We start from the raw sequence: 14,413 nt of genomic DNA on the forward strand, positions 1-14,413 counted from the left end.
GTGGAAACAGTCAGCGTTTTACTGGCTCTCCTTCCGTGTGGGCCAGATTGCTTTCAGAGCTTGTGCTGAGCTCCCTCTGCTGGGCCTGATTGTGGTTACATTACATTTGTGGATCAGAGGAGATGAAGGGGGCACATGGTGTGATTCCTGGCAGAAATTATCCATACATGAGATGATTGATTCGATTACTTAATTTTGAGATAGAAATGCACTAAGATGAAGTCCAGATTTAAGGCCAGTATAGCCAATAATATCCACCAATTTAGCATTGCTCTTTCAATCAGAGGCTGATCTATCCCTGACTTTGAATCCGTCCTATGGGTCAAGCTCCAAAAACACTGGATCCTACAATACCCATAATGCATCACACGCATCTTTTGTTAGACCCTCTGCCTGATAAATATCCACATCTTTCAAACTCAGTGTACCTACTTCACAACACAGCTATCTGTTAAAAAATAACTCAGTCTCAAGACCAATCTGAGAAGTGATCAGGGGTAGCTCCTGTATCTAAGCAAGTTTATAATATTCAGCTCATTATTCTAAATGTTTCCACTTAGATACTTAATGCTGCACTTAGTCATGGCCATGCCAATTGAGTTTATTTGAATGTGTGGGAGATAAGGGGGAGGAGGTTTGGGGGTAGGGGGGTGGCTACTCGCTTCCTGGTTTGACGTACACCCTCACGTCATATGGTCAGTGCCCCTGCAGTGCCTGGTGGTTCCCTGTGTCGCCTCTGCACAGTGTTCTGCGGTAAGACTTCCCCCATCCCGTGGGGCACTCTGTGAAGATGCATTAGTTTGGACTGTTTGCAAAAGTTTGTCGCTGAGCTGTCTGTGTGTCCAGGAGGCTGCAGCCCATGTTTGTGTGATCCTGGACAAAACAAGCAGGCCTGCACCTCCTCGGTAAAGTTCGGCTGTGGGTCAGGAGGACGCGGGGAGAGAAGCGGCATCTAGCGGCTCAGCGGAGGCATCTTAAAACTTTCAAGTTGTTTGAATGTTAAAAGTTAGTTATAAGCGATCTGAGCGTTGTAATTAAATACACGTGGGCCTCCTTTAAAGTTTTTCACGCTTACTCGTGATAAATAACTGTAAATTATACCCTGTGTTTGGAGTTTATTATCAGAAAATGAAGCCTGCCGCCAGCGGCGCTGCAGGTCCTCCATCATCATCAACATCAACATCATCAGGAGACAATGGTGCAGGGAGGAGGAAGAGGAGGCAGCATCGGGCTCCCTCACCGGCCAGAGCCCAGGAAGGGGCAACCAAGCGAGCTGCGAGACACCCAGACAGGCCCAGGTCTCCTCCACACGCAGGAAGGAGCAGAAACATCGCAGTGAAGAGTTTGAGGTCCGCTGACGGAAGGGAGAGGGAGCCCGAGAGCCGCGGCGGAGCAGCTGTTCACCCGGATGGTGCTGAAGCTGATCTAGTCAGAGCAAACAGGGCGGATGCTGCCGGGGAAGATCCGACAGATCCATCCGCACCGGCCCGTCGCTCCGCTTTACGCCTGCCCTGCCTCAAAGGTGACGCCTCGCAGCGTGTGTTGCCCGGCGGAGCCTCGTCTTCCTTTCCCGCGGAGGAGAGAGGGAAGAGACCCGCGGAGGAAGGCGGCCGCAGGGAGAGGAGCGGCGCGTCGGTGGGCTGCGGCGCGGGCCTCGGTTTGGGTTTGTGGAGAGGAGGATGCTTGCAGGCTGAACTGATCCAGTTCCATCTGCAGAAGAGACTGAAAAGAAGCGGTGCGAAGATGCAAACCAAGACCGACAACGTGGGCGCAGAGGAGGCCGCTCCGGGGGAGCCGGAGCCGGCTGCAGAAGCGACAGAGGCGGGGTCCGTGACACAGCAGGACCAGGCCTTCGAAGACGAGATGGAGAGACTGCTGGAGGAAAATGAAGATCTGAAGGTTTGATGCATTGTAGTTTTTAATGTCGGCTGGTGTTCTGTCAGCATCATCTATTTGAGATATAAAATACAATGTGTAGTGTAGGCCACATTTGTTTTCCATATTAGGTCTGCAGAAAATTTGTGTTTGTATTTAAACCCTGTGAGCCACGTTGCTCTGGACTGCAACTTGTATTTGCAGTGTCATTTACTGACTGGAAGATAGATAAATAAACATGAATTGATCTGTCTGTTGAACATCCTCCATGTCTTCACATAACATAAGGCTAAGGCCTCAAACTGAAAATATACTGGCCACAGATGAGTAATTGGTTATTGATCACTCTGGTATGGATCTGCTAGGATCAATTATATCTTGCATTAAAGTGAGGGACAACAAGGGGAGTCAGCAGCTGGACATATGTGTATGAACCATGCTGGCAGTTGCAGGAAATATCTACAACACAGAAGACAAAGTGATAAAAAATTAAATCTGCATCCAGTCACTGCACAGAAAATTCATTTGAATTTCTGTGGGGGGTTTTTTTATCATGTGCACTTGTCTGAGGTTGACCATATTTGGCTCAAGTCCAAAACATCCATTACTCCGTCGGTGGACTCAAAAGTCCCATTCTAAAGCCATAAACAGCAGAGATTAGCCACAGCAGCTCTAAATCTTAACCATCTCATAACTGTGACACATAACCTTCGCTGTACACCCTCCAGTGTGAAATTGAGGAGATGAGGACCGAGATGGACGAGATGCGGGACACGTTCTACGAAGAAGACACCTGCCAGCTGCAGGAGATGAGGCGTGAGCTCGAGAGGGCCAATAAGAACTGCCGGATCCTGCAGTATCGCTTGAGGAAGGCGGAGAGGAAGAGGCTGCGCTACGCCCAGACGGGAGAGATCGATGAGGAGCTGCTCAGGAGTCTGGAGCAGGACCTGAAGGTATAGAGGGGAAGGGAGGGGAGGGTGTTCTTTGTGGGTGCACTTTTCTGGACATTTGGGATTGCCTCTGTCTCAAGGATGTGTGTTTTCATGAATGTGTATGCCCACAGGTGAAAACACTGCATTTCCAAAGCGCTGCACGGTTGTAGCTTTGACTCCTGTCCATTTCACTGGGTTTTACCGAGTTTGTATTGAGCTATTTGGCTTTGAAAGGGTACGAAATGTCTAAAGGTAGTAAGACATTGTTAAAAGTCGACATAACTTGTGAAAATCACTATAGTTGGAGGTCAGATATTTAAAAAATTACATCCCCACATGAACTAACAATTCTTTTATAAGTTCAGTTTTAAACAAGGTCATATTACGATCACTGCAGGTAGCGAAGGATGTGTCTGTGAGGCTGCACCATGAGCTGGAAAAGGTGGAGGAGAAACGCACAAAGACAGAGGAGGAGAATGAAAAACTGAGACAGAAACTCATAGAGGTGGAGGTGACCAAACAAGCCCTGCAGAATGAACTAGACAAATCCAAAGAGGTAGGAAGAAATATCCATCTGCATCACACCTGTTGTTTAAGCCATCATATAGCTTATGGTCTTATTGTTAATGAGTAGTAATAATAACATAATATAAACTGTAAATGCTGTGGTTCATATCACAACAGAGAAGCTTGAATGTAATAAAACACAGATGTCTATTAAAAATGTTAAATTACAGCCAAATCCTAACCCAAAAAAGCTGTAAACCATCACAGGTTGGAGTGGAATGGGATAAATACATGTGCACACATACATACTCACACGTATGAGGACAAAAAGAAAAAGTTAGAAATTTTCTAATTTACTGTCCTCCAACAGTCTCAAAAGAGAAGAGGAAGCAAGGACATCCAGAAGACAGACAGGAAATCAGCACAGACTCCTACAGAGGTGAGATGATTTTATAATGGAGAGAATCATCAGGAAGTCTCTCTGCTGTCCTGTGCCACTCTCCACAGCGTGTGATCTCGAATATGTGAGAATTCCAGACATCAATGAGACTTGAGCTCCTGCAGGTTTAGCTCGCATCCTCATCCTCTGAAGTCAAACGTGTTGCTCTTCACCTCGGGCTCCAGCAGGCCAAAGCAGGTGCTCAAACCATTTGAAAGAAATGTAAATTTAAATGAAAGCTAAGAGTTTGCAGAGCTCCAGCAATTGCTTTAGACTTAGCGGATGCCAAACATCCTCTTGGTCCAATGATAGAAAAGCGTTTTGGCTTAGAAAGACTGCCGTACAAAATCTTCTCTTTAGTCTTTCCATCTTTGTGTCTTATTGCAGGGACCGGCCGTGTGAACTTCAGGATTAGGTTTTAACCCCTTCTACTTAAATGCACTGCAGCACTGATTTACTGGAAGTATGGTCTGTATTGTTTCTGTGCTTTAGGAGGACAATGAGGACCTTAAGTGCCAGCTAGCTTTCATCAAAGAGGAAGCAGTGCTCATGAGGAAGAAGACAGCCAAGATTGACAAAGAGAAGGACTGTCTGGAGCAGGAGCTGCAGAAGTACCGCTCCTTCTACGGTGAACTGGACAGCACCCATCCTAAAGGAGAGGCTGGGGGTCCGCCCACCACCCGCGAGTCAGAGCTGAAGCTGCGGCTTCGCCTGGTGGAGGAGGAGGCCAACATCCTGGGGAGGAAAATAGTTGAGTTGGAGGTAAGTGCTGACAATGCTACATGGGTCTATCAAGGGATCAGTACCACAGTTGGATTGAGCTTTTCTGCCCCACAGGTTGAGAACCGCGGCCTGAGGGCCGAGCTTGATGACCTCCGCGGTGAAGGAGAGGGCGCTGGAAGCTCCGGCTGCGGAGCGATGGGCGGGCCAGGCACAGGGCGAGGCCTCGGTGATGATCTGACGGAGCTCCGACAGCAGCTGCAGTTGGTGGAGGACGAGGCAGAGTTGCTGAGGAGGAACTTGGCTGACGCTGAAGACCAAAACAAGAGAGTGACTGGCGAGCTGAACAAGTTACGGTTCAAAGCCGGCACCCACGAGGGAGGCGCCAGGCATGGCGGAGGAGCAGGAGGTGCAGGGATCGATGGAGCAAAGGCAGAAGCCCTGCAGGAGGAGCTGAAGGCAGCAAGGCTACAGATTAATGACCTAAGTGGCAAGGTACTACAAGTTGATTGATAATATTGTCATCAATCTGATAATATGCTTTGGATTATAAACAAGACATAAAATATACTGAAATTCTAATTCTAAAAATATCATGTTAAACCTCATGAAAATCTTTATCTAATTATGACTCAATTTAGACTGCAGTAATGCTAGTCTGCAAGGCTGTAGTTGGGTACAGCAGAGCTTTAAGAAAATGCTAATACTTGCATGGCAGCATGCTAACACTGGCAACGCTAAAATGCTAATTAGCACAAATAAAAAAAATACAGTTGAGGCTGAATCTGTTTACTTAACATTGAGTAGGTTTTAGCTGAAAGAATACAGTAGCCAGTTCTGTGAGGCTGTACTGAGGCACAGCAGAGTTTGAGCTAAATGCTAATGTCAGCATGCTAATATTCTCACAGTGACAATATTAAATGTAAAATGATAACAAAATGTCATCGTGTTACATCTGTCTGTCTTTCTTCAGGTAATGCAGCTGCAGTACGAGAACCGTGTGCTCCTCTCTAACATGCAGCGCTATGACCTGGCCTCCCACCTCTCCCTGCGGCCCAGCCCACGGGACAGCGACGCAGAGAGCGATGCCGGCGGTGCGACAAGTGGTCGTCGTGAGAGCGACGAGGACTCCACCTCCTCCCGCCTCCTCCCACCGCACCGCAAGCGGGAGGGCCCTGTGGGTGGGGAAAGCGACTCAGACGAGGTCAGAAACAATAACGGCAGCAGCCGTTGCCTGACGCCCACGCGGGGCCTCTACACACCCACGGGGCCCGAGGGCGCCGCCTCCTCTGCCTTGGCCCGCTTCCTGCCTGGTGGCCGGTGCAACCTGCGTGACAGGCAGCAAATGATTGACATCCGCGTGGAGGCGGAGAGGCTTGTTCGGACCATCGACCGGCTCATCGCAGACACGGCCACCGTCATCTCAGAGGCGAGGGTCTACGTTTCAAACGGCGACCTGATGTTCGGGAGAGGAGGGGAGGAGGGTGGAGAGGATGACGGGAGCAGGATCAGGGAACACGAGCTGCTGTATCGCATTAACGCTCAGATGAAGGCCTTCCGAAAAGAACTGCAGGCCTTCATAGACAGACTGGAAGTGCCGAGGCTGGAGGACAGGGAGGCAGAGGAGCCGCTGTCGGTGAGACAAAGATTAAAAATGGATTTAAGTTTCATGGCGCCATGTGAAACTTCTCAAAAACGTTAATGCTGATTCTGTTTCCTCCTTTTTCTCACTGAATCCAACCTTTTGTTTCTCATCTGTTATGGTTTGTCACTCCACTCTTCCTCCGCCCAGATGTTCCAGCCTATCATTCTGCTCATCCTCATTCTTGTGTTATTCTCATCCCTCTCCTACGCCACCATCTTTAAACTAGTCTTTCTTTTCACTCTTTTCTTTGTCCTGTGATGTACGCCTCCCCTAATTCACATCATCCCTTTGTTTTTTGCTCTTTTGATTTTTTTTCCTCCCCGCATCCTCTTTTGCCAAGGTAACCAAAAGCACAGGAAAAGCTCAGCACTTACAAAGGCTGCAGTCACATTCAACAAAGTGTGGCTGGATTCACCACTGGAGTCTACACTTTCCATTACACATCGCTGACCACATTGTTCCCCCAAGAAGGTGAGTTACTTTAAGCAATAGAAACAGGCTTGTTAACACTGTAGCTGATATTAGCCCGGTTCTGTAAAAAGCGACTATTATCTTATCAATGTGTCACAGATCTGCAGCAGAGTGAACATGTAAATAATGAATATAAAAAAAGAAACCAATGGAATCTAATGCTTGCATTTCACATTGAACCACATTCACTCTTTGTGGGAGAGGTCACTTTCATCATTTATCTGTGCCCCTTTGACCAGGAAAATATGAAACACAACTCAAGCAGTCACTGTTATGAACAGTTTTCTGTTTGAAATGTAAATAGTATTTGGGTTGTCTACTAAAGTACAACAATCTTGTGTAGTTTCAGGATATATGTCTGTTTGACCCAAGAATAGATAGTTTTGGTTATAGGACTTCGTTCTAAGTGCGGCAGGAAATGTCAACTATAGGGTCCTTGGAGCAAGACCTGTTGGCTTCAGACGGATGAGATGTCTGGAAAGAGTTTTTGCTGCTGAGAGTTACATGGCAGGATTGATGCCACTCTTATATCTGCACGCTAATATGAGCCAGACCTAGCAGCTGATTAGCTTAGTTTAGCATAAAGACTGGAAGCAGTGGAAAACAGCTAGCCTGGCTTTTGTTTTTGCAAACAAGATGAAAAATGTTACTTAGTGAGCTTTAGAGTTGCTGCTAGGTGCATTTTTTTTTTACTTTTGGACATAGCCTGGTTAGCTTTTTCCAGTATTTATGCTAAGCTAACTAGCTAGCTAAACGCTGCTGGCTCTTGCTTCATATTTAGTAAATATGAGAATGGTATTAATCTTCTCGTCTACGTCTTGGCAAGAAAGTGAATAAACTTGTTTTTTGAACTATCAAACTACTTCTTTAAGGCAATAGGAAACCAGCTCCTATCATTGATGGGATGTGGCTGAAAGTCCTAAAAATCTAGTAAGTCGACCTTTGAGTTGAGATTATGTGGTTACATACATAGAAACACTGTAGATAGAATAGGTTTCAGAGATATAGGTCATATTGGGTTTAGCATTGTTTAACATTGAGCTTTAAGGTCACAAGACTGTAAGGTGGGGGTGGGGGGGGCGAATCATCTTTCCATGTTGCTAATGTCCTGGTTTAACCTTGTTACTAAATCCGTATTTTCTCTCGTAACAGGTTATGACAGCAGTCATCTCGTCTTTGTTTTCCACGACCGCACTTGCTGTACAGTCCAGCTGTTGTTGCCCCAAGGTAAAGTGAGGATGAAGTTTGTTTTCATCCCTCTCCTTAACTCCTGAAGGATATGTCATTCATTAGGGAACACAACAGGTGGAGGAATAATGGTGATGATCCTGGGGCTTCAAACTGGAAGGAATTCCGATGATCATGTCGAGTGCCAAATGTCCCCACCCCCGACCCCCAATTCTCAACAAGACCCCTGCTTCGAGGCAGGCATTAATAGTGCGCCAGATGAACAGTAGCAAGTGTGTTCAGACGTCACAGCAGCAGGATGAGTCAAGAACACGGTTACACCAGGACATTGTATGAGATTTCACACACTTTGCATTTTTGCACAACTTGAAACCTACAGTATCTGAAGCCTGTTGTGTTAGTATGGGAAAGCTTTTTACCAAATGTGGCAAATAAGATTAAACATTAAAAATGCTGAGCCCACGTTAAGTTTGATGACATCGAAAGTCTCTGCCAAAATAAAAAAACAAACAAACAAACATGATTTTGCCGAACATGCCAGGCATTCACCTTGCAGTTTCCTTTCCGTGACTACCTTCAATAAAGATATTATTGACGGTGACACATTATTACTCACTGTGTCACCCACGCCCATTTGGCATCCCTTGGAAAAAAATGATTTGTAGTAGCGCATGGTCACAAGGCAAAATCTGCCCGAGCATCCTAAAGCAGAGTAGCAACAGAGAAGCCTATTGGCCGAGACACGGCAGCAGCTGAAATAGCTATGTAAACACTTTCCCTCTCTCCTCGAGCCCCGGTAATTATAGCCAGGATGCTGGTGACGACAGTTGTCCCATCGAGACTTCAAATGCTGGAATAAATTTGACATTATGATATTTGATCCCGGCTCCAATGGCGCGCTCACGCAAACACCGGGGAGCGGTATAAAGGCCGGCTACCCCGGCTGGAACACAAGTTGTTTACCCTTTAGCCCAACGCTCCGGGCTTAACCCCGACACCGAGGCGTGACGAGGGGAAGGGGGCCCTTTAAATCCAGTCCGCCGGCTTTTACGTAACACAGAAGAGGAAAAGCAAGGGGGACGCACAGGAGAGAGGGGACTTGACAATTGGAGAGGGCAGAGCGCGCAGAGCGCAGGCTGAGGATTGTTACTGGAGGGCACTGAGACGTTTATGTTGAGCAAGGTAAGAGCTGTTTTATTATTGAGGGCGCAAATGGCAGCTGTTATTACGGGTTAGTGCCAAATGGGGCGATGTAATTTGAAATTAATTGCACACAGGTTTAAAATATTTAAATTTAGGCAGCGTGAATGGTAAAACCTGAAGTCGCCAGAGTCCATTGTCCTCATGTTTAGCTTTGTGAGGTTTTTATTTATTAAATTTGAAAATTAATTATTTTACTTTTACTCTTTTTTTTTTTTTTTTTTTTTTTTTTTGGGCAGGGTGTAGCTTTTTACATCTTCTTTGTGTGCGACACACTGTGCGGTCCCTCTCCCGTGCGCACAGGCCATGCAGCCAGTTTACTATGCATAGTTACAGGATTATTAATATCTCTGCTCTTACATCACAGTTGGGAGGGAAGCGGCTGGTACATTCGGGCACTTTCGACCAGGATACTTGTCATATTCAATGATGGCAACAACAACAGCAAACCCTGGTGGATTTTGGTTCATTAGAATAGAGTTGCAACAATATTAAGGCCATTCGTACTCCCACTGGCACACAACTTCAGCACGCCAGTGATGAATGTAGGCCAGACACATTCATTCACATCTGAGATACGATACAGCAAACTTTTGAAGAAGACATGTTGATGTTGACTCTGTATTTGAAATACTGAGGTTAAGTTTGAGGCGTACAGAGGCAGCCTGGAGGTCAAAGTGACAAAGAGTCTAAACACTTGTGTGCACACGTGCTGCAGAGGTAGGCCCACATGCCTGTGGCTTTTGGACAAGAATGTGAAAGGAGAGGGCCGTGAATACCTGACCTCTGTGAGGGCAGAAAGTGCCCAACATAAGTCATTAAAGCAATAGATCCAAGTCCTAAAAACTCAATTGGGATAAAAAAAAAAAATGTTTCACATCAATCAGGTGACACTAGTGAAGTCATATGTTTTATTCTGAAATAAGATAACATTGGAAAACAAGTGTAAAAACTGCCAACCCTCTTTTCTCACATTTTTGTCTTTCTAGTGTTTCCAGGCCATCGATCCTTCCGTCCCTCGGTGACCTCTGACAGCAGAGTGAAACAGGAAAAGGGGGAAATTGCCATTTAAAAAGGCCTTTGGGGATTGAGCCGCCTGCGTCATGGCAGCCATTGATCTGGAGCGTGGGCTGGAACACGGTGGCCGGGGCTGGGGGAAAGAGAGGCCAGAGCTGATGGACAACTTCGACTCAGAGATGCAGGAGTGGGAGGACCAGCTGCAGGACATCCAGAGAAAAATCGAAGAGGTAAGACTAGACGATAGAGAGAGACTGGACAAGTAATCTCTGACGTCTGTGGAAATGCAGTGTAGGAATGATGACACATTAAAGCAGCAGCTGGGTCCACGCAGTTCGACGAATAATGTGTGAAAATGGGATTTGAGGAGCGATCCAAAAAGCGTGACTCTTATCCACCAGCATCAGTGTCATAGATCAACATTTCTCCATTCTCCTCTTACTGATTTCTACTGTGCAACACTACACCAACTTTTGTAAAAATATAGAGGTTAAATTAAAGTAGCTGATGTTCATGGTTAATTCTGTTCTTCATCTTTAACTGTAGAATGGAGTTATGCACATCTTTACAATAAAGATGAAGAAATTCAGCTGCATAGAATCACTAAGATTTGTTAAAGAGTTTGGTTTAACAATGATTCAAATGTGGTTGCAATAGACAGTTTCAAATCACATTTGATACTGGAGTGTGTGAACATGTTAATGGTTTTGCTATGAAGTGCTCCTATGATCCCTAAAGTGTGTGTTAATTAGTGTAATGTGTGTGTCTGTGCGTGTGTGTGTGTGTGTCTGTGCTTCTGCACCATAATAAACTGCTGGCAGTGTACTGACTGACTCAACCTCATGGCCTTGTTGGAGCAATGATAGACAAATGTTAACAAGCTAATTAAACTATGATGTACTGACAGACAAGCTGAACTCTCTCTCTCTTTCTCTCTCTATCTCTCTCACTCTCTCTCACACACACACAGACACACACAGTATGAAAGTGGATACTAAAGGATATATTAATGGTTGCAATGGGAAACAGATGCTTGTTGGAATAACATGTGCTGATCATAAATATAGGTTGGGTTGTGCAATGGTTTTGTGATAATTTTAAGACTTGTTTGTTGTGTAAACACAGCTCCTGTTGTTGAGCTGTGTTTTGCATGTGCTTGTGTACAGTCTGTGCCTGCAGAAGTGCATCTAATTGGTTTCAAATATTTGAAGAATACACCAAATTAACAGGAGATTAGCATTAATGTTTCCTTCTGTTTTCATTTTTCAGTTGTACAATGAAGTTCAGGCCCGCAGAGGAGCGAACGATATCACCACTGACAACCAGAAACATGGAAGCAAGTTGGAGTGTGGCCTCGGGCACCATGGCAATGGTCTTTGTGTGCCCGGCCATCACAGCAAGACTCACTCTGGAGCTATAACTGTGCCACATCACTATAGTAACGGCTGTAACTATAGCCCCGATGGGTACAGCTACCCAGCGAGTCATCAGAATGGCTACGGTTACTGCCACACCAATGGAGTTTCAGAGATCGGAGACTTATTGCAGGATTATTTGGGGCAGGGGAAGCAAATGAGCCGGAAGAACAATGGAGCTCGCCACGTGGTAAGTGAAGGCGATTCTTTTAATTCCCCGCCTCATGCCTCACTCTGTTGGCATCTGCACATCTGAGGAAAGCAGATAGGTGGACGTGATATGAGTCAAAGCTGTGGTTCAGTCAGGAACATATTGATTACAGTTATGTGGTTCCTTCAAGTCTGCTTACACATACAGGTCACCAGATAGGAGTTAGCTTCACATTCTTTCACTGTGGCCTTTCCCAACTCTTGCACTTTCATATCTCCTGACAAAGCAGCCAAGAAGAAAGCCAAGACCAAACTGTACCTTGGTCCAAACACATGCATGCCCAACATTGAAGTACAGTAGATCAGAATAATTTTAGCAATGCTATATTGAGTGATGATCAAGGGTCAACTGATGTTCACTTTTGGTAAGCAGAAGCAACAGTCCTGAAGAAGCAAGCTCTGATTTAAAGCTTTTCTTTGGAGGTTGATATGGATGTTTTGTAAATATATTATTCCTATCTCGCAGCACTTCAGTGACACAATAAAGGTGAGCCCGGACGTCCCTGCGTACCAGAATGAGATCAGAAGAAGTTCTGGAAATGAAAGGTAAGTGAGTTTGCACTGGATTCATGAACCTTTTGAAGAATGATCTGAGGATACACCTGCAAATCTTATTTTTGTTTGTTTGTGTTCGGTTCAGGCTTGGTCAAGAGCAATTTTTGGGCAGTTTTGAGGAGACTGAAAACAGGAAGAATCAAGTGTCTCACATGAAGGGGTCAACTCGCAGAGAGAGTTCCCCCAACAAAGAAAACACAGATGCCAAGCCCCCTCTTGGACAAAGGGATGCTCCAGCTGTACAGCTACGTTCACAGCTCCCAATCACAACAGCTGAATCGCCTGCTCTGGACAGGAAGTCCTTCAGCCCTGGTATCCTGGGAGATAGGAAGTGCAGCAGTCCCTCTGTTCTCAGGAAGTTTGGAGCCATGCTTCAGGAAAATGAGGGCAAAATGCTCACAGAATCAGGGGTGGTGACCAATCAGGGACTGGCCCCGGAGCCAAAGTGCCCCACCCCTGGCTGTCAGCGCAGAGCACTGGGAGCCACTGCAGTCGGCGGCAGGGCGCCCATGCGCGTGTCTGCCCAGAAATGCCAAGCAGATTCCAACATGCTGACAGCAGAGATAGAGCCCAGCCAAGAATGGGGGTTAGTGTCAGACTCTGGTAGACAGAATCACAAGGATCACAGAGGAGGATACAGCAGTTCTAAAGGGTGCCAGCAGAGTCCTCAGCAGTCCCATAGGAGATCACAGGTGGTGGGGAACCCAAAGATCAGACCCAGGGCTAACAGTGGGGCAGACAGAGACAGAGGACCGGCTCAAGGGGAGAGAGCAAGGAAGCCTGCACCCCAACATGTGGAGCCCAAAATGGACTACAGGGTCTCAAGTGCTTCTTCTGGAGCTCAGAAGATCCAGAGGGGAGGCTTAGCGGGACAAGAGTTGCCAGGTTGTGGCCGAGTGAGGGATGAAGGACTTATTGAGCTGCTGGACATGCTGGAGATCCAACATGAGTACAGCTCCAGTCCCAGAACAGGACACACAGCTTACAGACAGGAGCAACAGCAGGTAGGTTGTGTCTTCCGCTTCTTTATTTGTTCAACATCAGCATCGGTTCAACAAACACAATCAGTAAAACTCATGCTGACTCTACAAGCTGACATGTCTTCTATTATGTGTCCTCTCAGGTAAACCCAGCCGAGTTGGCGCCAGCCAAACTTAACAAGAGCTTCTCTCGTCCTGCACGGCCAGCCAACCAGCGACCTCCTTCCAGATGGGCCGGCCGCACCCCTACTGCCAGGATCACCGCCCCATCAGGCCCAATGTACCGTCCACCAAGTCCCCTTACCCGTACCCCTAGCCCCATGACCAGAACCCCAAGTCCCGCCCTGAAACACCGGCCTCTCATTTCCTATTCTCTTCAGACTGAGACTGTCATTATGTGATAGCTTTCCATCTCAATAAAGCTTGATCTCATCCTTGAGGGAAACCCATCCCACTGTAAATAGTAAGGACTTTTCTCTTTAAGAAAGTGCTTTGAGAGAGTTGCAAAGAAACGCTTAGTTTCATCTCGACGCCATGTTCAAGATCCAAGACACATCCAAAACATTCTCCAGTGTTGCTGTGGCTTTTTGCTTCTTCTGTGCCGTACCTTTGCCGACACACATCAACGTATTGCTTTGTTGCAGTTCCCCCTTATCCACTCTCCTCTTTTTTGTATTGAGTTTCCGGTGTTTTCTGTATAATGAGATTTTGCATGCAGCCCTAGTTTGAGGGTGCATGCTCATGTGTTTAATCCTCATGGTGGCCATGTTGAACCAAATCCAACCTGGCCACCAGTCGGAGTAGATTAAGCTGCAACTGTGCTCCCAGCAGCAATCTGCTGTCAACAACAGTGTGTTTTACTGTATCAAAATGTCAAAGTAATATATTTAAGATGTTCAAATAACAACTGTGACAAATGACTATGATATGCCTTTAATGTATTTTTTTTTTCTTGGTAATAAATATGACAGTGCTTTGACATAAAGACTCTGTCTCTCTCTGTTGCAGCATTGCATAATATTGTTCCATTAATGGGGGCTCATATTGCAGGGTGTTGATGATTTACTGCATGTCAAGCCTATGGACATCTGATACCAGCAGCTCCCTGCATGCCAGTGCCATGGCAGCTCGAGAAGTGTCAGTTGCTGTTGCAAATGAGTTAACTGTCCACCAACTTCAACACATCAACTGGTTCAAACTAACAGTACCTGAAGAACTGCATGATAGAATATGTTTGTCCTCCAAACACAGGGATTTTT

The 14,413-nt window shown here is 46.2% G+C and overlaps 2 protein-coding genes across 3 annotated transcripts; both read left to right on the plus strand.

Annotated features, from left to right (window-relative positions):
* Positions 1-1,128: 1,128 nt before the first annotated feature.
* On the plus strand, positions 1,129-6,376 carry LOC121622291 (protein SOGA3-like). The gene is made up of 8 exons (XM_041959219.1): positions 1,129-1,899; positions 2,604-2,828; positions 3,205-3,363; positions 3,685-3,753; positions 4,246-4,515; positions 4,591-4,968; positions 5,447-6,109; positions 6,266-6,376. The coding sequence occupies exons 1-8, from the start codon at positions 1,129-1,131 to the stop codon at positions 6,374-6,376; spliced, it is 2,646 nt and encodes an 881-aa protein (XP_041815153.1).
* A 1,363-nt stretch (positions 6,377-7,739) lies between these two features.
* Positions 7,740-14,098, plus strand: LOC121622220 (uncharacterized protein KIAA0408-like). 2 transcript variants are annotated; one of them, XM_041959123.1, is made up of 6 exons: positions 7,740-7,816; positions 9,967-10,224; positions 11,264-11,599; positions 12,086-12,165; positions 12,260-13,178; positions 13,298-14,098. In XM_041959123.1, the coding sequence occupies exons 2-6, from the start codon at positions 10,081-10,083 to the stop codon at positions 13,553-13,555; spliced, it is 1,737 nt and encodes a 578-aa protein (XP_041815057.1). In that variant the 5' UTR covers positions 7,740-7,816; positions 9,967-10,080; the 3' UTR covers positions 13,556-14,098. The 2 variants fall into 2 exon arrangements, with proteins under 2 accessions (XP_041815057.1, XP_041815056.1); XM_041959122.1 differs by lacking the exon at positions 7,740-7,816 and adding an exon at positions 8,748-8,959.
* The last annotated feature ends 315 nt before the right edge of the window (positions 14,099-14,413 follow it).

This window comes from Chelmon rostratus, chromosome 18 (genome assembly GCF_017976325.1).
Source record: "Chelmon rostratus isolate fCheRos1 chromosome 18, fCheRos1.pri, whole genome shotgun sequence".
In the NCBI taxonomy this organism is placed as follows: Eukaryota; Metazoa; Chordata; class Actinopteri; order Chaetodontiformes; family Chaetodontidae; genus Chelmon; species Chelmon rostratus.

What these genes read in the sequence shown, in the direction of transcription:
- LOC121622291 (XM_041959219.1), top strand. Translation starts at nt 1,129, where the DNA reads ATGAAGCCTGCCGCCAGCGGCGCTGCAGGTCCTCCATCATCATCAACA. An exon ending in AACTAGACAAATCCAAAGAG is followed by an intron (nt 3,364 to 3,684) that starts GTAGGAAGAAAT and finishes GTCCTCCAACAG; the next exon opens with TCTCAAAAGAGAAGAGGAAG. An exon ending in CAGCACAGACTCCTACAGAG is followed by an intron (nt 3,754 to 4,245) that starts GTGAGATGATTT and finishes TCTGTGCTTTAG; the next exon opens with GAGGACAATGAGGACCTTAA.
- LOC121622220 (XM_041959123.1), top strand. Translation starts at nt 10,081, where the DNA reads ATGGCAGCCATTGATCTGGAGCGTGGGCTGGAACACGGTGGCCGGGGC. An exon ending in ACAATGGAGCTCGCCACGTG is followed by an intron (nt 11,600 to 12,085) that starts GTAAGTGAAGGC and finishes CCTATCTCGCAG; the next exon opens with CACTTCAGTGACACAATAAA. An exon ending in ACAGACAGGAGCAACAGCAG is followed by an intron (nt 13,179 to 13,297) that starts GTAGGTTGTGTC and finishes GTGTCCTCTCAG; the next exon opens with GTAAACCCAGCCGAGTTGGC.